At 25.6% G+C, this 26,765-nt stretch overlaps 1 protein-coding gene across 1 annotated transcript; it reads right to left on the bottom strand.

The window, feature by feature from the left end:
* Window positions 1–2,379: 2,379 nt before the first annotated feature.
* LOC113552646 lies at window positions 2,380–23,575 on the bottom strand. Its single transcript, XM_026955492.1, is given in 33 exon segments — window positions 2,380–2,586; window positions 3,508–3,664; window positions 4,155–4,322; window positions 4,392–4,525; window positions 4,585–4,752; window positions 4,937–5,152; window positions 5,255–5,465; window positions 5,609–5,799; window positions 7,022–7,169; window positions 7,415–7,582; window positions 7,635–7,777; window positions 7,837–8,007; window positions 8,825–8,967; window positions 9,617–9,677; window positions 11,613–11,671; window positions 11,776–11,824; window positions 13,924–14,103; window positions 15,148–15,304; window positions 15,801–15,968; window positions 16,035–16,168; window positions 16,223–16,390; window positions 16,592–16,807; window positions 16,910–17,065; window positions 17,068–17,095; window positions 17,317–17,450; window positions 18,361–18,505; window positions 18,761–18,928; window positions 18,981–19,117; window positions 19,178–19,333; window positions 21,664–21,809; window positions 22,181–22,241; window positions 23,205–23,270; window positions 23,421–23,575. Coding segments are annotated over 32 exon segments (4,572 nt in total). The 5' UTR covers window positions 23,251–23,270; window positions 23,421–23,575; the 3' UTR covers window positions 2,380–2,401.
* Window positions 23,576–26,765: the final 3,190 nt, after the last annotated feature.

Raw genomic sequence — 26,765 nt, 5'->3', positions numbered from 1 at the left:
AATGAGAATAATATTTCGTTACCTTGAAAATATATTTTTGTAAAAGTGATACTGACAAAATATTCTACCAATTTACACTAAATCACTAATAGTCACGTGTGAGTGGGCGTTTATAAAAGGCATTTTTTATCGGGTAGCGGAAAGACTATCAGGCTTGGGTCGACAACGATAACGTACAAGTTGTCTTGTGACCTACATATTATTCAATTATATTTATATAAATTAAAATAAAATAATATCAATTAGGTACGTTATAAAGAACACATATATTATATATATAAGTGTAAAAAATGTCAACTGTAGATACCAACTACCTTGTCATTTTTCTAAATTAAATAGTTACCCTCTATACTGTTATTTTATAATTAAATTCAGAGAATTACAGGTTTAGTTATACCTCTCTTAGGTTTAAACCCATAAGAACATCCACATTCAGGGACACATTGAGTTAATAATATTACACATCGATGTCGAGTCCTCGAGACCTCGTTAGTATAAACAAAACTTTACTATTGTGAACGCACCTACTTGGTAGTACCGTTGAAAAAGATATGTTACAATAATTAATGTTGCTATATCGAATTGTCGATTTTGTTTATGCGTTCGCGTTTGTTTTATTAATAATATTAAATATTGTACAAAAGTAACAGCCTTATAACAATTTTTGGGACTTTTTCTTGTGATGCATAATACATTTTAATTAACACTGTTATTTATGTACACAACTTTAAATTGTAAACTAAATCATTCATCATCGTATAGAATATTACTTGATTATGAGATCGAATAAACGGAACCATGTTGTACCTAAATTGACTATCCATATCGCCGTGTAATCATAAAATAATAAATATTAGCAGTTAAATGCATGGTATTCGTAAAAATTAATTTACTTACACTAAGGCAAATGAGTTAACGAAGACGTATGTAAATACGCTATAGAAACAAGTCCACCACATATAATACGCTTATGAATAACATAATATTTTCAGGACTAATAGTTATGAAATTATTGGTATATCTGAATGACATGTGTTAATACACGAGAATAATTTATCCAATCACAATAATAAATTAATAGACGTATTCAAACTTTTAAAAAATCATAATTATTTAAAGACAAAACCAGATCAATGTGAACTTTTAAAACTCGATTATTAGGACACATAATTAAAAAAAATGTAATATAATTTAGAACCTATAAAAACGATGTATTAGATGTAAAATAAAAAGTGCGAAATCCACATAGAATGACTAGAGTGAAGTTAATTATAAATAAATTCAAATTCAAAACAACAGTAAGGTACAAAAGAACATAGCGAAGACTTATAGGTAAAAGATTTAATAATACTTAAAGATAAACCACAAACAACAAATTTAGTTCATTATGATAAGGCTGATTTGAATACATAGAAATTTAACATACAGAGAAAGTAGTGATACAAAGTGGTAAAGAACAAGTTATAGTGATAAAAAAGAAAAACGATATAACTAAATGCCTAAAATCACGCATATAAGCAATGCCAATCAAGAAATAATTGAACCGTATCCCGAATAAAAGTTAAGGGAAGGTCAATCAGTACAGAATATCTCACAAAAACAATTATTTTATATAAACCAATCTATTTTTAAAACGTTTATAAATATAATTAATTTTACTGTAAGCAAGGATATTTTGGTTTCTTTTTTAGATTTTGTCATTTATACTATTGAACTGTTTGTGATTATCATATCTTTATTTTTATTTACGGAAAAAAATTGATTTTAAGCTATACAGAGTATCCAATGAGCTGTGAGGATTTACCCATTACGATATCTCCTGAAATAATAGAGATTTTATACCGTTGGTTTTTTTAATAAGAGTCAGAGTTTATAAAAATAAAAAAAACGAGTTCAAAAAGTACAACAAAAAAACGTATATACTTTATGATAATAATTGTAGATATATTTTTATATTATCTGAAACACATTAACCAGAAAAAAATGTTGTCTTTAAATATTTTGTAACAACTGCTAATAAATATTATAATAATATATTCTTATAACCTTATCTTATCAATAACAAATTTGTATAAATTTATGAACATAAATATTTACAGACAATTACACAATGATTCACAAATGTGTACATGTTTGTTCTGTTTCTTTTCAAATCAATCTTAATATAAAACAAAATTTTGTGAAAAAAAATGTGTTATACATCTTATACATTAAATTTATAATTCAAAAATTAATGTTATTGTATAATAAGATATGTAAAAACAATATTTCCCAAAAATGTACGCCTTAATAAATTAAAAAAAAAATATTATGTTCGTCGTCAATGCAGTACACAACAAAATCAGTTATTAATATAATTAATAAAAATAACTTTTATGTTATTACCATAGTCTAATTGGACTTAGCTATGTTTTTGATACAGACGACGAATCCACTGAATATGGTGCTTAAAATCTGTAAAAAGTGCGATTGAGTTATTTGAGGATGGTTGCTTAAGACTCAAAACACCGGTTAAATAATAAGACTTTGATTGCAAAAATGTTAACCCTGAACCGCTATCTCCCTCGCCCATGTCTTGTCCTGGAACTAAAGATACGTTTATGTAATATAAGTCATAAATTAATCAGTTTGAGTGTTATTGAGTAATTGATATAATGCAGATTTACATTGATTATACCTAATAATGTACAAGCACCACATTAAAAAATTATGTGATGTAGTACATATAGGTATATAGTAAAAATGATTTGAAATATGATTGTTAAATTATAATATATTGTACAACATAAACATTCAAGGAAAATTGTGAAAACAAATATTTAACTGATAAATCAATAATATTCTACCATAACTCAATTTTATACAATATTTAAAATACAAATTGTATATTAAGATCAGCAATAATCTTTATGAATCTCTCATTTAACCAAGTCTCCACATCTCCTCATCCTCCTCAACATTATTACTTATTTATTTTTAAGAATTTTTTAAAAGTGACGTATGCCAAAGAATTGTATGAGTTTTTTTAGTTTCTTCTTGTTACTAATAGACATAACATAATCCAAATTCTTATATTCTTAAAAAAATGGGTAATTTTTAAAATTCACAAATAAGACATCACAAATCGAAAAGTATAAATACCTTTATATTTAACGCAAAAATGTAATTATTTACAATAAACAATGTTGTACTATGGCTAAATTTAGATAGATAAAATTATCTAAATACCTTATCTAGATAAGACAATTTTATTTTTTTTTCATATCTAGATAAATTACATAATTGGTATTTAACTGCCATCTAATATAGAAAATTTCTTCATCTAAATATATTATCTACATTGTTATATAAGAACAACACTGACAATAAATATACTTTAAATTATTAATATTTAAAATGTGAATACACCTAAACATTTCAATGTTTAATACAACTAATTATGTAAAGTAAGTGTGCAAATCAAAAATAAAATGATTTCATTGTAGTGATAATTAAATATTTTATTACCCGACGCAGATCCAGCACAAAACTTATCGAGAGTAACAAATATATGAAATCCTTTGGTATACATAGCTCGACAAGAATCATGGTCAAGGTATGGTAAAGAAGTCTCTAATAAAACGGGACTTAATGTACCCTTTTCCGTATTTCCCCAACCAACAATCTGTAAAAGTATGAAAAAGATTTCTTAATTTCATATTATTAATATTATTATTGTTATATTATTTTATAATTAATTATATCAAACTCGATTTCGTAGGAGTGAATACTTAAAATTTTAATATCCGATTTGATATGCAAATAAAATACGGTTTAAAGTGGTTTAAGATTTCTATGTAGAGATTATTTTTCAAATATTTTCTTGCCAATTATCAACATTAAAAATCATAAAGCAAAGTATTTAATGGTCTTTGCTTTACATACGAATTGACAATTAGAATTTATATAATTATTTTTAAAGTATAAGGAAGAAAAATAAATTGTTAAGCAAAATACCCGATTACTTGATAATTATTCGTTTTTCAAAATTAGTAAATTTCAGAGGATAAACCCATTTATAAATTTATTCATAACATATCCTAACACTTTTAAAGTTTTATTATATTTTCAAATATCGTATATTATAATCTATCATTAAAGAACACGAAATTTACCTTTCCTTCAACTCCGTTTGACACATTGTATTTACCAGTCCAATCGATGCAAATAGGCGCAACAACATTACTAAAAGAAACTATGTTCGATAACACCATTACAGCTATATCATAAGCATAGTAATCTTGATTTCCAGTGAAAAGATCATGTAAATAAATAACGTCCACCTATAAAATTGGTTAAATTTATATTTTAATACTATTATAAATGTCTACTTTTAGATCAATGAAACTTACATTCATTATTCGTGTAAAGTCATTGTCAACTACTGTGAAATTTCTATCATATTTTCCAACGGCAACTTTATATGAATCATCGTTTATTGATATTTTTTTTGATAATATTCCTTTGTACCAAAAACAATGAGCCGCTAAAAGATATATTTAATTAATATTCGTTCCTATGCAAATACACAATTCGGTTTTTTACCAGTAACGACTAAATTTGGAGAAATTATTGATCCACCACATATCAAATCATAATTTGAATTCACTTTATTTAATCGATATATCCCAACGTTCCAAGGTGCTGTTCCAAATTGTGCTTTCTTACCATTGGCGATCAATATCTTCCCATTAGTATATACTCTGCCACAATCTAAATTAATATTTAAATATTTTATAGATTATAATGATAAATACGTTTATTGAATAGTGCGATTAATTATCTATCTTCAAATTTAAAATTATAAAATAAAAAATGGAATTCGTATAAAGATATAGCTTAGTAAAATAAATTATATTAATTAAAAACATTTGTCTCGTGATATAATCATAATTACGTGGATTGCATTTATATAGCTGATTATCCCACATTCCATCAGACTGACAAATCAATTCAATTGGAGTCTCTTCTTGTCCATTTGGTAATGTATGGGTTGGTTTACACGATGGCACGGCTATTGTTTCGGGAGTCGAAGGATTTGAACAATTTGTAAACTTACCATTAAGAGTACATTTAATATCTAAACTATCGGATAAAAGAGGCGGACACATTTCTAAAAGCATAAAAAATTATAATCAAACATTACCAAACATACGGACAAAAAATATTTAAATAAGTGATAATTAAAGTATACAAATTGCAATACATAACTTACTAATACACAATTTCTCGATAGTCGAAGACCATTTTCCATTTCCCTGACATACTCTTAAACCTCTGGGGTAAGCTTTATAATATCCAACACCACAATTCTCAATTACGGTATTATGCTGATTAATTAATGTTCCATGAGCTAAAATTTCATTTGAACCTTCATAAGAATATATAACTCCTTCAACGGCTGGTAAAATGCAAAAAGGTATATCCTATAAAAACCATGATATTTGATAATTGGAATGAGATAACATTAATTAATAAAAAATATTTTTTTTTTTTGAATCAAAATTAGACATAAATATAAAAATTATATATTTATAATGTATAAGTAGCTAGAACTTGATATACGTACATGGTCTAAATATTTAATATATATGTTACGAATCCAATTAATATGGTATATAATATCTGTAAAATGTACGACTGTTCTATTTTCAATTTCTGTTTCTTCAATGTAAAGTCCTGCTCCAGTTAAAAAATGAGAATTGTTTGAGTGTGCAAAGGTTAATCCTGAGCCGAAATAATATAAATTAACGATTTGTCCTAAAAAAAAAAAACAGTTTTTTTATAAGATACTCATTTAATTTATGTTTACTGGCATTTGTTGTAAGTAATGGTACCCATACATTACACAATTAATCAATGAACACAGCTTTATCTTAACAATATTATGCCCTAAGGCAACATGTTATTGCCTCTGCTTCTCCCCTCATAAAAAATGTATTAAAATCTAATTTGTTACTATTTTGGTTTAGACAATTTTGCTAATAAATTTAAATTTTTAATGAAAAAATGTTATGCTACATAATTAACGCATACTGAAAAAGTATATAATTTAGTACTACTTTTTTTTTATTATTGCATAATTTTTGTCTTAATTTTATCAACAATATTAATCTGGTTATATTTTTAACTTTTACCCAGGTTGAATATATGAAAACAGAGTGATAATTTCTTCAAAAATTGTTTCACTTGTTTACTCTTAGTATGCCCTAGCTGGACTACCTCAATTCCTATAGTATGTTCTTCGTATAAGCATTGCATAATTCCTTAGCACTTTGACGAATTGTATTAAATTTATATTGTGTTGTATTATGAGAAAAAGAAAGTTCTAATTTATATTTAAAAATATAAATTTTGTGTAATTCCAATTTACCATCTCCCGCTTGGCTTTTTGAGTATCTGTATATATGTTTTCTCCGGATTAATTTTGTAAAATTTAAAAATACTGTTACTTATTGGTCTTACTATAATTGGAGTATTTTTTTAATTCTTATTGATTCATTATGGTGTCTATTGAGAGAATCCTTGAAGTATTTGTATAATAAAATATAAGTATAACTAATGTCTGAAATAATAATCCACAAAAAAGTGAATCATTGCATTTTTTTTTTAATATTAAGTTTAGCTTTTATCATCGATATTAATTTTTAAGAGCTGTGCAAATTATATTTGTATACATATTAATCAATATTTACTAATTTAAATAAAGTAGTAAAATTTGATTAAATATATTCTAAGAGATATACATAAATTATTTAATAATACCATCTATGAATAACTATTTATTATTTTATTATTACCATTGATTTACGAACAATAAAAAATGTGATAAGTTATTTCCTAACTTACGATGGTCATTTACAGTGTGGTAACCATTTTAAAAGTATTTAATCTTAAATAAATAATGTATAATAAACTTAGGGAATGTCAATTAAAAAAATAAAGATTTCAATGCAACTATTGACAATTAAATATTAAATACCTATTTCAGACATGCCACAAAACGTATCATTAGCCATAGGATAAACCATTTTTTTTGGTTCATATTTATTTTCACAAGATTTACTGTCAATATATGATAAGGATGTTTCTGATAAAGATGATTCTTCCCCAAACTTCCAAGTAATAATCTGTTGAAGTATATACAATTTGCATTTATAATAATAAAGTATAATATTAACTACTTATTTATACGTGTTGGCACTGGGCGTCAATTATTAGGTAAAGAAAATACGATTGGATACAGTTTTTAATATTAATAATTATCGATTTTAGCTTAACATTGAAATTTACAAGGGCTAATAACGATAAATTACACAACTAATTGGAATTACATCACAATTTTAATATTTAATTAATAATACTTTAAACCAACTTGTCCTTTAGATTCATTCCTTATAGTGTATTTACCACTCCAATCAATACAAACAGGTGTCACATAATCACTAAAAGTAATTTTTTTTGATAACACAACAACAGCTATATCATAAATAAGTTGTTTATTTTCATCATGTAATTTTTCATGTGCGTAAACAGTTTCAACCTGTAAAAAAGTTTTAACAATTTTTCAAACTAATATAAAATTAATAACTTACATCCATTATTTGAGTGAATTCATTGTCAACTGTTTCGAAATTTGTATGGAAACTTTTCAAGTTTTTTCCAATAGCAACTTTGAACATGTCCTTTATTGATATTTTGGAAGGCAAATAGGATGATTCCCAAAGACATGAACCAACTTAAAATGTTATTGAATTAATTTAATTTCTTACTACATACATTGCGCAAAGATTTTACCAGATACGATTTGTTTTGGACCAATTATTGATCCTGCACATACATAAATATAATAGGAAGTCCATCTATATTTCACATATATTCCAACAGTCCACGGTGCTCTTCGAAAAAGTGTTTTCATATCATTGGTGCTCGATACTGAGTTGCTAGTGGTATAAACTCTACCGCATTCTAATATAATATTTGGTTATATTTTAGTTGATAATAATTAATAAATGTATAAAACATTTATAAGTTAAAATTTTAACATATTAAAGGTATGTCGAAGGTTTAAAAATGTATATCAAAAGATTATACTATACCTAATCTAATCTTATAAGTATATTAATTTTTGTTGCGTACTAGTTGTGGTCACAACTTATAGTTGATATTATGATAGATTACGCCAATTTTAGGTAATATATTTGAGTTACGGTCATGTCGTTAAAATGCTCGTAGTCATGGGAGAATCCATATTATTTGATAAACATATTTTTCGATATAAAATACACAGTAATTAAGTCTTGTAGAAGATATTTTTATAATCTCTGGTATACCTGATTGAATAGGTATTACAATTTATAGAAACACACACTTTTTACATTTTTACTTAATTTACGATTAGTTAATTTACTATGTTATAAGTACAAATATAAATAGTATATTATATTAATTTAGTAACTATACACTCGTTTTTGTATTTAATAGTTATGTTTTTAAGGAAATGTAGGAAAATCATACAGAATGGTTCTAACATATGCATTCGTGCTACTAAAAGAGACAAACTTACGCAATTGTAACTTCCCGGAATATATTGTTCATTCTTAAGCTTAATTTTTATAGTATAAACAAAATTATTGAAATTTTATAATAGTAAAGAAATTTAAAAATTAAAATTAAATATACAAATTATAGACTTTTATGTTCAAAAAATATAAAATATAGAATATTACGGAATACATCTTAATTATAATATAATATTAATTAGCATAAAAATATTTTTATATACCTATATTACTCTTTCCGTACTCGTATCGATTACACAATTCTTTGTTTTCATCTGAACCATCTGAGCAATCTTTACGTCCGTCACAAACTGACGACCATATAATACACTGTCCATCAGAACAACTAAAAGTATTTTTGGAAGTCCTGTAATTTGTTTAATATTATTTAGGTCTTCAATTACAATATACAATTTATTTTATAGTTTAAGTTTGCATATGGAACAGCATATTTCATAAGCAAATAATGTTTTTTTTAAATAAAATAACAAAAAAAAAAAAAACGAAAATAAAAACGGTATAATTATAAAATATACGGTAAGGCGATCAGTGACGGGCGAGCACTAACTACAGGGTATTATTCCGTATACGGCTACATTGGGCTTCAATAACTTTATCAGTTTATTTATAACTTTTTATATTTTTCCGTAATCATTTTAATAAATAACTCTAAACTAAACCAACTAAGTTGGTCCAATGTAACATAAATAATATGTGCAATTATTATACATTTGTATATTTCTTGTATCTTTGAAAATACTCGGTGAACAAAATGTTGATGATTTAATAAGCAACATTTTTTTTCATACAATAAAAAAGAAAATATAATGGATGTTAGTTCTTTATAATCACTAAATGAAAAACGTGATGAGATTTAATATTAAGTATACCTAATGATGTATGTAGTGGATATATTGAACAACGAGGCTTATTATGGACCTCAGAGCTATAGGGACAACCTCCTTTTCGAAATTTAGAAAAAATGGTGTTAATTTGTACAACAATAAATAACTTACTTTGAGCATCTTGTACTAGCTTGTCGTCTTTCAAGTTTATGGTCACACAAAATTCCAGTTCCTGAAATAATAAACTATAATAAATTAAATGTTTGAAAATTAAATGCAATAATAATGTTTATTGGATTAATATTATTATGTATACAAATAATCAGCATTAATATTATATAATACTTCTCACATATATTTTTTACTTTATACAATATCACATTATACTATGCATTATCATAAAAACAAAATTGCATACAACTCTAAAATATACAGTACTATTTGAATAATTAATTCATATATACACAAAAAGTTACTGAAAATAGTACAATATTAGAATATAGTATTGAAGTTTCTTTGGTAAGTATTTATTAATTAAAATTTAAATGTGATTATTTTTTTTTTTAGAATTTTTAATTTGAAAGTTGATTTGAGTGCATAATACATATGCATATGCATACATATGTATACATCTTACTTATAAAATCATTAATAATGCACCTTTAAAGCCATAAATAAATAAAAATTATTTTTGTGAAAAAAGTATATTAGCACTTACGTAGGACCTACATAATCGAAATTTATTTTCTTTGTAAATAGGAAAATGAAAAATAGTCACAAGTTCCATATTAACAATCACTCAATATAAGATTTCTATTAAAATCATATTTAGTGGCAAATAACCACCTTACATACAAAGGTCAATAGACGACACTAAATGCAATTATTTTTTTGATTAGTTATACGTTTACAAGATAATAATAAACAATTGTGTTAAATAAATAACATATATTTACTAAAAATTCGAGTTTCTTTTTTAATAATACATTTATATTTTATTGGTGAACTTATATTTTTTTTCTAATTTCACTTATGACTATTAAACAAATTATGTTGTACAATTTTGATGTTTTCATTATTATTTATTATAAAAAAAAACAACGTACTCAATAAAAAGTTTTTAAAAAACAACAAAATATTTATTTTGTATTTATTTATTGTATCGCCCCGCAAATCTGTTTTTATACATAATACTACATGCTCATAAAATGCATACATTGTGCGTTGCGTATATTCATGACTAATAAAAGAAATTCCTTAACTAGTTATTTGGCATAAGTGAAGATGTGGCAAATTTATGACCACAGGTCTACGATAAGAAGGACGAAGACGCCATACATAAGTAACTCAGCACAGTAGATTAAAACATACCAGAGTCGTCGAGTACTCTGCATTTACATGCCTCAGAACTTTTATACATTATACAAAACTAACTTGATAAATTAATTAAATAAACAAACTTTATTGTATGATGCTGATTTAGATCGACGAAAAATAAGCACGCTATAATATCATATAACTATAACTAGTAATATAATTTCTTATGATCGATTAAAGGACAAACGACGGTGATATGTAGTATCTGATAATAAATATTTTAGTGAGTGAGGTAAATTTATAAATTGTTTTTATAGTTTACTCTAGGTAAGCAAAAATAATTCTGATTTTGATAATTAATACACGCGTAACCTAAACAATTTAACTCACTGTGAGTATTTATAAAAAAAATATTTATTATAAAGAATAAATGTGTTTTTCGTTAAATAGAAGGAGGTAAACTACTTTTTAAATCGCTCGTATACCTAATGATTATGTACACAAATAATTATATAAACGTATTGGATTCTTTAGAGGTGATATTGCGATGCGTTCACGATATTGAAAACGACGGAGTAGATAAAATGCTTATACATTAAAACGTGTGTGTGTGTGTGTGTGTGTGTGTGTATTTCATGTATTCGTGTTCATCAAAATAATCGGTGTTAACGACAGCTCATTATAATTACATGAAACTATACTTATTCAAGTAATATTTGGTAATCAGAACTCATAGTTATTATAAATATGTAATTTAATAGTAGATTTTAATGTTTAATATCATAAAACATCATCATAACACGATATTATTTTTTATCGCTATTATATTGTTAATATTGACATCACTTACCTAAAATTAGACATGAATATATCAACCAGAAATGTATCACCGTCATAGTCAATTCAGAACTAAAATCAAGATAACTACAGGTTTAATGTCAACAATCAATTTATGTATATTAGTTATAACAAATTAAATACATTTAATTTAGATTTACTTATCCAAATTTTACCGTAAATTAACGAACAAAATATAATGAACACTGATAATACCTGGAGAAAATTAATTAATTTTATGTGATAATAGTATTTAAGAGCCGATAAAACGAATACAACGTTACAAAAACACTGAAAACATACTATTAGGTCTTTTAAATTGCTATATTATGATCTTAATACGTAATTGATGCTGATAGTGTAATGAAATTACGACGAACCTCGGCACTCAAAAACATATTTTATAATAAGCATTAGTACTGAAACATTCAAGGTATTGTATCACGAATAACATACAATTGAATAATTTTTATAAACCGGCTTCATCCCGTCTACAATATATTAAATATAGTAAGACTCAACTAGTCAGCTGGAATGCACGTTGTGCAGACTACCACTAACGGCACCAATCGACAAAAACTTCGCTGAATTCACAACAACAAAGCCGTGGTAAATTTATGACCTTGTACAAGGATAAATTCAACTTCTCAGCATTTTCAAATTCCCAGAGTCGTTGAGTACTCGGCACCTTTTGGTGCAACAAATAAAATATAATTATAAATGTCAGTTCGATATTATCAATAATAAGAATATATAATATATTAAAAAAAACGCCGATTTAAAACAGACATAATATTTTGATGCACGTCAATCCTAAGGCGACAACGTACAGTAAGAGAAGTGCGGGCAGTCGTGTGCTATTTCGCAAACCGGCTAGCCGGTGGTAACAGACAAAGGTAATAATATAAGCAATACATTTCTAGAAGGTAAAATATTTTTACTAAAAATAAGTTTTTAATACGGGTTTACAAAAATATGAAATAAATGTGATAAAACATCTAGTATTTTTCACAGTATTGTATCACTTTCAAAAATTATTACTCTCAATATATTAATAGTTATCGATACAATTTTTAAATTAACATAGATATCTTAGGTTAGGTGGCTCTTATATAGTAATAAGGTTAAGGAAAGTTAAATATTTTTGATTTCTTACTCTCTCAATTTTTTTATTACCATACGAAAGTTATGTGGGTTTAATTCGGTGATGACTTATAACCTCATTTAGGTGCCGTAAAAGGTTTATTGATAAACGGGGTAGTTTCAGGATTCTTCCAATTTAATTCAAAATATAATGCATTAGGCATACAATTTTATGAAATCTAAATTGTAGATTTAAAAAGTGTTTATAAATAATGTTCTTACAACACTCCGTTATTTGTTTCATCAATCGGATAAAATCTTATGTTTTGATTTATACGCTGTTGAGAATTGCGATCTCTCACATACACAAGTATGAAGTTATAAATTAGTAAAAAAAAAATACAAATAAAAATATTATTTAATATTTTACCAATTTACTTAATACCTTCGATAAAATATTAATTCGGTTTAGATAAGAACCTGTCAATTGTTTGTACTATTGTACTTTAGTTTTCAGGGAAGATATAGCTAAAATATATATGTATATAATCATATCCGGTTATCGAAGACGTACGCGTTCATACAGAAAACTTGAATAATCTAAACGAAATCAGTATATATTCATAAATAGTCTGATGCAATTTCGTTCTCGATCGTATATGTTATAATAATTAATTATTGTACAATCAAATATGAATAATTGTATTACGATAAGATTTATTTTAGAAATTATAAAAAATAAAGCAAAAACATATGTCGTTAATTATTAGAGATAAATTTTTATTTTTTTGAACGCGTTATACGACTTTTCTATAAACATTTAATAACCATTGATGATAACTAATATAATAATTACATTTTCTTGTATTCCCCTTTGTATAATTATCATATTTACACAAATGTATAAGCATACATATTTACAGGAAATCTCACAAATATATATATATACGTTTTTACGTTTATTTTAATAACAATCCTAATATAAACCAAAAATTTGTAAAAAAATGTGTGTTTCTTAGTTTCAATCTTACAATTAAAATGTATGAATAAAAAATGAAAGTAATTATATAATGAGATATCATATGAAAATATAATTTGATAAAAAAACAACGCATTCATATATTTAAAAAAAATGTATAATGATTGTCGGCAGAGCGTTTTGCTACAAGGAATTTATTTAGTATAAATATATAGCTTAAGGAATTATCTGTATGTGACATCCAACTCTTATTGTACTTAGCTAAGTCTGTTATACAGTCGACGAATCCATAGAATATGGTGTTTAATATCCGTAAAAAGGGCAATTGAGTTATTGGAGGATGATTCTATAAGACTCAATACACCGGTTAAATAATAAGACTTTGAGTGTAAAAATGATAAACCCGAACCGCTATCTCCTTCATCCAAGTATTGTCCTGAAACTAAAAATATTTTATTAATTATAAGACATAAATTAAGCATTTGAATGTCATTGAGTAGTTGATGTAATTTATATTTATATTTTTTATAACTGACAATAATTATGTAAAAGCAGAACATTATAAGAGTATGTGATATAGCATATATACCTTCCAAAATATGGTAGAGATGATTTGAAACATGATAGTAAAACAATAATACATTACATAACATAACCATTTAATGCAAATAATAAAAAACATAACTGTTGCTGATAACTCAATGAAATTTATCCATGACTCTTTTTTGAAGACTATATTTTGAATTTTAATTATATATTAAAGTCAACAATAATCTTTGATAAATCACTCCATTAATTAACTTCCCAAAAAAATGTACAAGACATTTTACAAATTATAGTGTTGTATAATTTGTAAAATTTAAATTTTTTTATGTGAACTTATGTATTAATTATCTAAGCCTTCAATGGACTTTTTAATAGTCAAAATAACTCAGTTCTGGAGTTACACTTACTTGGTTACACTCACAATACAAACAAGTCTTTATGATATATAGATTATAAGCTTTAGAGTATAGACGTAATAAAATACAATCCCACAAATAATATGATTTGTTAATCATTAACGATTTGCAAAATATTAAAGCTAAATAGACAATATTCAATAAATGTAAAAAAATGAATTGCAATAAGTACATTTATAACAGTGATTACAAAATTAAAGAATTGGTAGAAATATTAAAATAATATGTAGCCAACGTAACTGGCATAGAGTTATAGTACTTTAATAATTTACTAAAGTAATGTCAAGTATCGAATTGCTCATGATAAATACCTATTGAATCAAGTATAAAAAGTGAGGTAATATATTTATATCAATTCGTACATGTGATTATTTTGACTAAATAACTTTAAAAAATCTTTTTTTTTTAAATAGGTATACAGATTTAACATTTAGTGTATAATACAAGCATACCTATAAGTAAGGAATTCAGTTGAAAGAAAAGCACAATGATTTCATGGTACTGATAATTAAATATTATATTACCCAACGTAGATCCAGCACAAAACTTATCAAGAGTTACAAATATATCAAATCCATTCGTATAAGTATCTCGACAAGAATTCTGGTCGAGGTATGGTAAATAAGTTTCTAATAAAAATGAACTTGCTGTACCCATTTCTGTATTTCCCCAGCCAACAATCTAAAAAAGTATAAAATTAATTAATAATATAAAATTATGTTATAATTGTTATTGTTCTATAATTTTATAATAAATTATATTAATCTTATTTTTGTATGTATGATGTGCGAATGTTTAAAATTCGTATATGCAATTAAAATAAAGTTTAGTAGCTTAACAAATCGATTATAAGACTACTATATAGGAATACTATAAATTAAATTAAATTCGACTACGATTTTGAAATTTAAATAATAATTATTAGTATTTCTGTTCAAGTACTCAAGTCGACCAAAATTTAATAATGAACACCATTAAATTTTGTTAGATTTTTAAGCACAATTTATAAATAATTAATTATTATTCATCTTTTACAAATATTCAAGTTCTCAGAACTAAATTGTGAAGAAACTAATGGAGGAGGAAACTTTACCTATAACAACTCGTTACTTTCACAATTTCTAAATATTTACAAAAATTGTATATTTTTTAAATAATTATCAAACATAAAATTTACCTTTCCTTCAACTCCATTCAATATATTGTATTTACCAGTCCAATCGACACAAATAGGTGCAACAACATTACTAAAAGCAACTCTATTCGATAACACAATAACAGCTATATCATTGGCAAAATAGCCACGAGCTCCAGAAAAATGTTCATTTAAGTAAATAATTTCAATCTATAAAAATTGTTATTAAATGTAATACGGATATCATAAGATAATACTTTCAAATTGAAAACATACATTCATTATTCGAGTAAATTCATTGTCAACTACTGTGAAATTTTTATCATATTTTCCAACAGCAACTTTATATGAATCGTCGTTTATTGATATTTTATTAGATAATATCTCTTGGTACCAAAAACAATGAGCAGCTAAAAATTGTATTTAATTAAAATTCATTCCATTTTTAATTCCTTAGTTTTTACCAGAAACTACTAGATTTGGAGCAATTATTGATCCTCCGCATATCAAGTCATATTTGGAAGTATCTTTATTTAATCGATATATCCCAACGTTCCAAGGTGCTGTTCCAACGACAGCTGTTTTGCCGTTGGACATCGAAATTTTGCCATTAGTATATACTCTTCCACAATCTAAAATAATATATTTGAATACTTTATAGAAAGCATAAGTTTATACATTCGTATCACATGGCTATCCTAATAAAATATACATTCTCTTACGAGTTGATGTCCATCTTAAATTTTAAAATATAAAAAATGAAAAATGAAATTTACAGTTTACAGTTATAGCTTAGTTTAATATTTGTATATAAATTAGGTGCATGTAGTTACTTGAATTGCATTTATATAGTTGTTTATTCCACATTCCATTAGACTGACAAATTAATTCAATTGGAGTCTCTTCTTTTCCATTTGGTAATGTATGGGTTGGCTTACACGATGGTACAGCTATTGTTTCGGGTGTCGATGGATTTGAACAATTAGCATAGTTACCGTTTAAAGTACATTTAATATCTAAACTCTCTGATAATAGAGGCGGACATCTTTCTAAAAGTATTAATCATTATAATGAAATATAACCAAACATATGGATATAAATTATTTAAATATATGATATTTATAACATAAGAATTACAGTACATTACTTACTAAAACACAATTTCTCGGAAGTCAAGGTCCATTTACCGTTTCCCTGACAAACTCTAAAACTTCTTGGGTAAGCTTTATAATATCCAACATCACAGTTCTCAATAACGGTACGATACTTATTAACTAATGTTCCAGGAGCTAAAATGTTATCTGATCCTTCATAAGAATATATAATTCCTTCAATGGCTGGTAACAGACAATATGGTATATCCTATAAAACCACAAATGTTAACAATTGGATTGAACAAATTTTTATTCATTCAAAAATATTTTATTTTTGAACCAAAAATAAATAAAAATATTACAATATCATATAGTTATATTGTATAAGTAGGTAGAACGTGATATACGAACATGGTCTAAATATTTGGTATACATTTTACGAATCCAATTAATAGTGATACTTAATATCTGTACAAGTATACGATCGTATTATTATTGACTTTATTATTGTTTGTTGCTACTCCGGTTAAAAAATGAGAGTTATTAGAGTGTAAAAATGTGATGCCTGTGCCAAAATACATCAAATCTTTTCTTTTTTCTGAAACAAAATATATCGTATTCATAAGCTAAAAATTAATCAAATACCTGCAAAATTTTGTTGTAAGTAATGATACACATAAAAAAATAGTCCAATGAACAGAGCTGTATTTTAACAATTGTATGTCCTAAGGGTACATTAATTTGCTTCTCCCTCAAAAATAATGTTAATTTTTAAAATCTAAATTATAACTTTTTTGGTATAGACAGTTTTGTTAATAAACTAAAATTAAAACATTTAATAACATAATTGTATACTATAAAAAACACAAATATTAAACAAGATATATATTTAGATTATATAATTGTTGTATTACTTGATAAAAAATATAACCTAATGCTAAGAAATATTTTAAATATTTTCATTGAAATTATAATATTTATGAATAATCTTATAAGGATAATGATATTTACATAATATATTGAAATGTATGTTTACACACTTTATATATATAGTACATGAGGTTACATTAAGTACAGTGTCTTCACTATTTAAAAAAAAAACACCAAATAATTCAGCCGTGTGTCCTTGTTATTCCAGATATTACCTATCATACTTATTGGCTATAACTTATAGTAAAAGATATAATTTTAATAGCAATTTAAATATATTTTGCAGACGCGATAGACCATTTTTTATCAAAATTGTTTTTTGTATGAAATGATTTATCATCAAACTCATACACATAAGATATGTTACAAAGCCAATTCACACACAATGACAAAGTTCAATCTTACTGTACATCGGTGCGATAACTTATTATTTTCTTAAATTTAGATTAACTTATAGCACACAATTTAGAATTAACGAATTGTTTTTAAATTTAATTTATCGTATAATAAATTTAGGATAAGTTTATTAAGAAACATGAAGATTTTATTTTAACTATTGACAATAAAATTTTTATTACCCATAGAAGAACTGCCACAAAATTTATCATCAGTCATATGTTTTAATCCATATGTGTTTCGACAAGAATCATTGTCGATAAATGTTAAAGATGAATTTAATAAGCAAATTCTTGAGCTTTTCTTTTGTGTCCAATAAGGAACAATCTGTTAAATATATAACATTTGCATTAACTATGATAAAGTATAATATTAAATAATTTTTCGTAAGTGTTGGTATTCAGTGTAATTAGTTAAATACAATTTGACAAATAAAGTCAAAATTTTAAATTAAAGTTTTTAATATTAGAAATCATCGAATTTAGCATTGAATAGTAATTAACAATGGTCAATATTGATTGTATAAAAAAACTTATTTTGATTTATAATAGTTTCAATATTTAAATAATACTTTAAACCAACCTTGCCTTGAGCTCCATTCAATACATTGTATTTATCATACCAATCGATACAAACAGGTGTCACAAAATTACTAAAAGTAATTCTGTCCGATAACACAACAACAGCAATATCATTGTAAAATAAATCATCAAATATATGAAAATCGTCGTTTAAATAAATAATTTTCACCTATAAAATGTTTTAACAATATTTCACAACGATCATAAAATCAATAACTTACATCAATTATTTGAATAAATTTATTATCAGCTTGTGTGAGATTTTTAACGTATTTTCCAATCGAAACTTTGTAAAAGGAGTTATATACTTCTAATCTTTTAACATTGAGATTACTTGATACATAAAGACATTTAGCAACTGAAAATATATTTAAAATTATTTTATTTTATTTTTAAATAAATTTTGCATCGATATTACCTGTAACGATGAATTTTGGACCTATAATTGTTCCTCCGCATATAAAATCATGATTGGAACTATTAAAATTTTCTCTATATATACCAACATTCCAAGGTGTTATCCCATTAAGTGCGTTATTATCCTGGTTTCCATTGATATTTAATCTTCCGCATTCTAATATATAATCACATATTACATTTTAGATGATAATAGTTTTTCAAGTAAATATCTTTACGATAAAACATAATTTTGAAGATTTAAAAATATACATCAAACGATTATAACAAATCTACCTTATAATACGTATTTTTATTTTTATTTTATAATATTAATTTAATACCATTCACCAACAATAAAAGTATTTAAATGTATAATAAATATTATTTCTCTCGAGTTTAGAAACTGTTGGATTAAAACTATGCACCATCTTTTGGAGCTAGTCAACGAGCGTATAAGTGACTACCGAATCCCATTGGAAAGATCGACCGACGTTTGACCGTCCATTGATTGCAGACCACGATCGCCTAGTTGACCAATAACTACTTACTACAGAAACTTCTTGAACAAGCCAACAGTCCACCGAATACGGTATCAGAAGTATTCTACAGCGAAAACCACACACGCTCACGAAGCCAACCCGCATATTATATAAGTTTGATTGCGGACTTAAATTCCATGCCTTGCCTTGACTCCTCTGGTCCTGAGTTTTCCTCCGAACCATATTACCGTTCGTATAATATATTATCATTGATATGCCATGTTACGCCATTAACACCGTGGTTACTTGCAAAAAAGGGAATTTCGGTCTCTGACTGGCTGATTTGTGACACGACACTGTGACATGCCGGAAATACGACTGACACTGGGACAACTGGTGGATCACCCACCAGGCCAAATTTCCAGGTGGTCGCAGAGACTGCGATGTAAACGGAAGTAGGAGTCACCGATATTTACCCTACTAGCGCGCATTTTGGTAGTACGCACGTTGGCTGCTTCAAATCAAACGATCTTTTGAAATTATACGCGGAATCAGTTCTACCAAGTAGTTAGCGAGCGCTTATTCAATATTACAGTTATATATAAACAAGTATGCATATTTTTTTTAACCGTTTATTTTAAAATATAACTAATCGTATTGTTTATTATACAGAACACTATATAGTATATTATATTAATTTGATAACTATACCTTCATCCGTGTACGTGATCGTATTTTTTTTTAAATGCGATGTAGAGAAATTATGCGCAATGGTTCTAACATATGTGTTCTTGGGATCGCGGTGAATCGGTTGCGAACTATTGATCTCTAGTGAATTGATCGCCAAACTAACTTTTTTAGTTGTCTAATTATTTTATTACCCTAGGTATATTACCCAATTTTATGTTTATTTATTTAGAATATTTAAGTATTTTTATTGTTTTATTTTTAAATATGGAAATAATCATCCAATTTACAATGAGGTCAACAGATATAATAATATAATATATGTATACTATGAGAGGCACCATTAAATGATATACACACGAGATCATTGAACTGGCGCGGCAATAACTTCGATAACCTTATACAGCCGTTATTGACTTGAATTTGTAAAAAGTGAATAAGGCAAAAATAAATTAATTTATAACGGTTATACGTGTATTTTGAAAAAATTGGAACTGGACAAAAGTCTTTATGGAAATGTGATCAGTATAAAAATATGAAATGTAAAGGCCGTGTTCACTCCAACAGTGATGAAATACTTAAAGGAATATCACATCACCATGTAACAGATTGTGGAAATATAGAAGCAGCCAAAGCCGCTAATCTGATTAAAAATATTGCTACACAAAATTTAGAATTGAGCACTCGTGCTATAACTAGTTCTGCTTCGACCTCTGTAAGTTAATAATATTTATTTAATTTACTGACTACCGTATTAATAATAATAATATAAATATAATATAAAATAGTATAAAATACATAACTAAATAATTTAAATAAATTAAGAAAAAACATTTTAAATATGATTAGGTATTTGAATAAAAAAATTATTCGAATAATTTTCAAGTAAGATTATTTGAATAAATACTGTTATAGATAATAGATAAAAAAATACTACAAATGAAACAATTAATATAACTATCTAAAGAAAGAAAATAAATCGAATATATTTGCATTTTTATTAGCATTATGCTTGAAAATTATATTTAAATACATTTTTATTCAAAAAAATATGTAGATAATATTATAATAATAATTATATTGCCCAACGGTTCAACGGATACCGTATTCATGCTACTAAAAGAGACAATTTTACGAAATTGTAAATCCCCAGACCTGTTCATTCTAAATCTTATTTTTTATAGTATAAATAAAAATATTGAAATGTTGTAATAGTTTAAAAGATTAAAAATTTTAATTAAATTTACAGATTATATAGACTTCAATATAAAATAAATTTGTATGGAACACAATTTAATTATAATGTAATATTAATTGTCACGAAAATATGTTTATATACCTATCGTTTTGTTCATTCCATACTCATATCGATTACACAGTTCTATGTTTTCGTCTGAACCATCTGAGCAATCTTCTCGTCCGTCACAAACTGACGACCATACAATACACTGTCCATCAGAACAACTAAAAGTATCCTTGGTGGTTCTAAAATGTATATAATATTGTTTAGGACTACAATTATAAACCACAATTTATTAGACATTTAAATTTTGTTTACGAGGTGGCAGCACATTACATAAGCAGTTAATTTTTGTGATAATCGAATATTAATAGAATCTTTAATTTATATATTAACAATATTCGATAAGTATGACGAATACTTAATAATAAGTAAATTCATTGTAATAAATACTATAGGTTAAGTATTAAAAAACCTAGATAGAATTTTTAAGTCATGATTGTAGTACCAAATTATATGACGTAACTTGTAATATCTATAAAGTTATAGGAACCCAACTACCCATATTTTCGTAATTTACAATATAATGTAGTTGATTTACACAACAGTTGCTTACAGTGAGCAAGATGGTCCAGCTTGTCGTCTTTCAAGTTTATGGTCACACAAAATTCCAGTTCCTGAAATAATAAATTCTTGAATATTAAATACATAAATAATGTTTATTGGATTAATATTATTATACAACAAAATAATCAACAATTTTCGTTTTGTAGTCTACAAAACAATATTGTCTTTCGTGTATTCGCTTGTTTACAAGAAGTGTGGTTTTATCACTTAAGTTAATAATAGTAAGTAGTGCTAAAAACATTTTGGAAAACATAAATTGTTGATTCACTTATCTTACAAGCTACTTTATACTTATATTATAGTCTAAATACAATATTGCATTATTATAAATACTTATTTCAGTAAAACGACACAGAATATAGAATACAATTTAAATAATTAATTATTATTCATAAGGTAATTGAAAAGAGTAAAATATCAATAATTAGAACTTGAGTTTCTTCCAAGTTCGAATCATTTATTCGAGTTTCGGGTTTCAGATGCTGGATGTATTAGGGTATTCAAACACCGGAATAAAAAATTTAAACAGACATTTGGGTTTTCAAAACCGTTATTATTTGGGTTAATACTGGTTAATACGGGTGTTGAGTAATCTGGAAAAATCATAGGTTTTGATGACTCCCAACCTCCCCCAAAAAAAGTGTTTAAGATATTTATAGTAAAATATACATTTTCTAAACGAATTCCCAATAATTGTAGTTTGGTTTAAAATTACTGTTGTTAAAATTACTTATTTCGTTAATAAAATAATAACGCTAGGTGTTATTAATTATTAGCGTTTGGTATTTTGGTCACGACTGTAAATACGTTCAGTTTTGTTGAGACAGTTTAATGTTTTTATTTTCAAGTAAATAATTATTAAATTTACCTATGATTGATTGTAAGATTAACCCTGTTATTATTATCATTAATTATTTAAATCTACAAAATTAAACTTGCCACATATTAACAGCATATAAAAACTCAATATTCTTTTTTAGTATTATTATATTGTTAATATAGACATAACTTACCGAAAATTAAAAATGAATATATCACCCAGGAAAACGTCATCTTCATAGTTAATGCAGAGCTAATATCTAGATAAATATATTTTTATTATTAACAAGTAATTTTTGTATACATATGTTATATCAAATTAACGTCACTATACAATATTTCACCGTAAATTAACAAAATATTTAATTATACTAAAATATAATATAATATTTGATAATCACTGCCAATACCTGAATATAATTAATTAATATTTAAATTCGTAAGAAGAAAGAATAGTTAATACAAATTTAAAGTTACATCAACGCTGAACACATATTTTTAGGTCTTTAAAATTACTATAATGAAATTATAAATCTCAGAACGCGAAAATATGTTTAATAATAAGCATAAGTAGTATTTGAACACTCGAGGTCTTGCTAAATATTTTATCACGAATAACATTTATTATAACAAGTTGTTTAAACCGGCTTTGACCTATCTACATATATAATAATAAATTATTATGCACGTCACAAAGACTATGACGGCACTAGTGGACAACAACAATTTGCCAAGAACGTAACAGTGGGGTCATGGCAAATTTATAAACCTCGATTTTTAGAGAAGAGGAAAAAACAACACATATTGCATCCCTCAACACAGCTTATTATTCAGAAGTATGAGAACCATAGAGTACACAGCATCTACATGCTTCACACTTTTGTACACAGAGAACTAACTTGATTAATTAAATAAACAAATTATTGTTTTCAAAAAATCATTTGAAGTATTCAACTTAGAGCAACGGAAAATTAGTAGGCATGTATAACTGCTACCTCTTATATAATAAATTCTTTAAATCCACCATAGGAAAACCGATTTAGATGTTTGGTTATTGATTATGAGTAATTGAGTGAGTGGGTAAACTAGTATTTAAAAATGTATTATAGTTAATATAAATATTTAATTTTTTTTAGAATGTGTACCTTTTTATAATACGTGCATTTTGGTTATTCAAATTAGTGGGTAACTGGTAAATAAACATAATCCACCTAAATTTGGAAAAAAAAAGGTTTGTAAGTTACTTAAATTCATATAATTAATCTAATATTGTGACTTTCTAAATCAGAATTCAACAATCATAAAATAAATAGCAAAAAGGAGAAAAATTTGGTAACCTTTTTATATTTAAACTTATAAACACGAATGTCTTCTCGATATTAAAAAGCGTAAGTGCCAACATTTCCATACACACCGAAAGAAAATCAAAATATAAATCAATCGATTTTTATTTTATTTATAAAGGTTTTAATATTTTTGTATTTTTTTTTCTATTTGTGGATAAATACATTCATGTCGATCAACACTTCCAATAGTTTAATTATTATTCATTACAACATAATTTATATAAATGTTCTAGCTAACGTTCATTTAATGTAGTATATTATATTATTTGAATACATGTTGATTTCAAAGGAACAGATATTCATAAATGTATATGTAAATATACATTTATTTAGCCAAATTGTGAATAAAAATAGTAAAGTAAATCATATTGGAACAAAATATTTAAAAAAACTTTAAATAGTTATTTTTATTTAAAAAACATTTGTAGGAGTAAAAATGTCTACCCAATTCCGTATAATTCCAATGATGACTACAGCTGTTAATTATATTATCATAAAACAATAAAAAACATATTATTTGAGAAAATTTTAACTTTTATATATACTATGAATTTTACTATAAGCAAGTAAATTATGTATTATTCTTAGATATTTTTTGATTCATATTTGTACTTATTTTCATTATTATATTTATATTCTTGCTTATGAAATAAAAATATGTTATTTATTTTAAGTTCTATGAGTGGATATAATATCGTATGATAGAATAAAAATAAATTGTGTCCTAATAATTAAATAGAAGTAATATAATTAATGAAATTGTATGTATACTGTACATTGTTTAAAACATTTTCTTAATATAATATTTATGTGATAACGTTATAAGTTAGGTTTAAGATAAAAAGATTGATTTTTTAACTGACTTATGTTTATTCCATATTTTGAATGTGTTTATTAATTTTATCTATAAAAATCTTCTATGAAAAAGTTACGTAATTATTATGAATATCAATGGTCCTAATAATTTCAACATTATTTTATCATCAATAATTACACCTATAGAATTTCATGTTAATTCGCAGGAAAAAAATACCGGGAGAGAAAAACTATGGAAAGTGCACGGGGGGTAAGAAACATGAATGCTATACTGGCCAAGGAAAAATAAAAAACTGACAATCAGTTAGATGTCCGCAGTGCATTAAAATACCATACCCGGTGATTTGAGACTGTACGTGTACGTGTAAAAAACTTGTCGAATAATCTAAACACAAAGAGTGCATATTCATAAACAGTCTGATGTAATTTCGTTTTTTGACGTATATATTATAATGATTTATTATTACACATTCAAATGAGAATAATATTTCGTTACCTTGAAAATATATTTGTGAAAAATGATACTGACAAAATATTCTACCAATTTACACTAAATCACTAATAGTCACGCGTGAGTGGGCGTTTATAAAAGGCATTTTTAATCGGGTAGCGGAAAGACTATCAGACTTGGGTCGACAACGATATCGTTCAAGTTGTCTTGTGACCTACATATTATTCAATTATATTTATATAAATTAAAATAAAATAATATCAATTAGGTACGTTATAAAGAACACATATATTATATATATATATATAATTCGCCATTTCAACAATATTTGAAAGAGCACTATTATTGAATTGTATTCAACTATAAATTACAACATAAAAATGATATTGAAAAAATTTTTTACTTTACAATTTTTAATATATTGTTAAAGGCTCGCAAAGCATTATGCATTGTACAGTTAATTAAATTTATATAATAAATTATATGACTGTAGTGTATGTAGTGTACAAAATGTCAACTGTAGATACTAACTACCTTGTCATTTTTCTAAATTAAATAGTTACCCTCTATACTGTTATTTTATAATTAAATTCAGAGAATTACAGGTTTAGTTATACCTCTCTTAGGTTTAAACCCGTAAGAACATCCACACTCAGGGACACATTGAGTTAATAATATTACACATCGATGTCGAGTCCTCGAGACCTCGTTAGTATAAATAAAACTTTACTATTGTGAACGCACCTACTTGGTAGTACCGTTGAAAAAGATATGTTACAATAATTAATGTTGCTATATCGAATTGTCGATTTTGTTTATGCGTTCGCGTTTGTTTTATTAATAATATTAAATATTGTACAAAAGTAACAGCCTTATTACAATTATTGGGACTTTTTCTTGTGATGCATAATACATTTCAATGAACACTGTTATTTATGTACACAACTTTAAATTGTAAACTAAATCATTCATCATCGTATAGAATATTACTTGATTATGAGATCGAATAAACGGAACCATGTTGTACCTAAATTGACTATCCATATCGCCGTGTAATCATAAAATAATAAATATTAGCAGTTAAATGCATGTTATTCGTAAAAATTAATTTACTTACACTGAGGCAAATGAGTTAACGAAGA

This window comes from Rhopalosiphum maidis, chromosome 2 (genome assembly GCF_003676215.2).
Source record: "Rhopalosiphum maidis isolate BTI-1 chromosome 2, ASM367621v3, whole genome shotgun sequence".
In the NCBI taxonomy this organism is placed as follows: domain Eukaryota; kingdom Metazoa; phylum Arthropoda; class Insecta; order Hemiptera; family Aphididae; genus Rhopalosiphum; species Rhopalosiphum maidis.
Note: the sequence above shows the minus strand (reverse complement) of the source record. Positions and strands in the feature narration are given on the sequence as shown.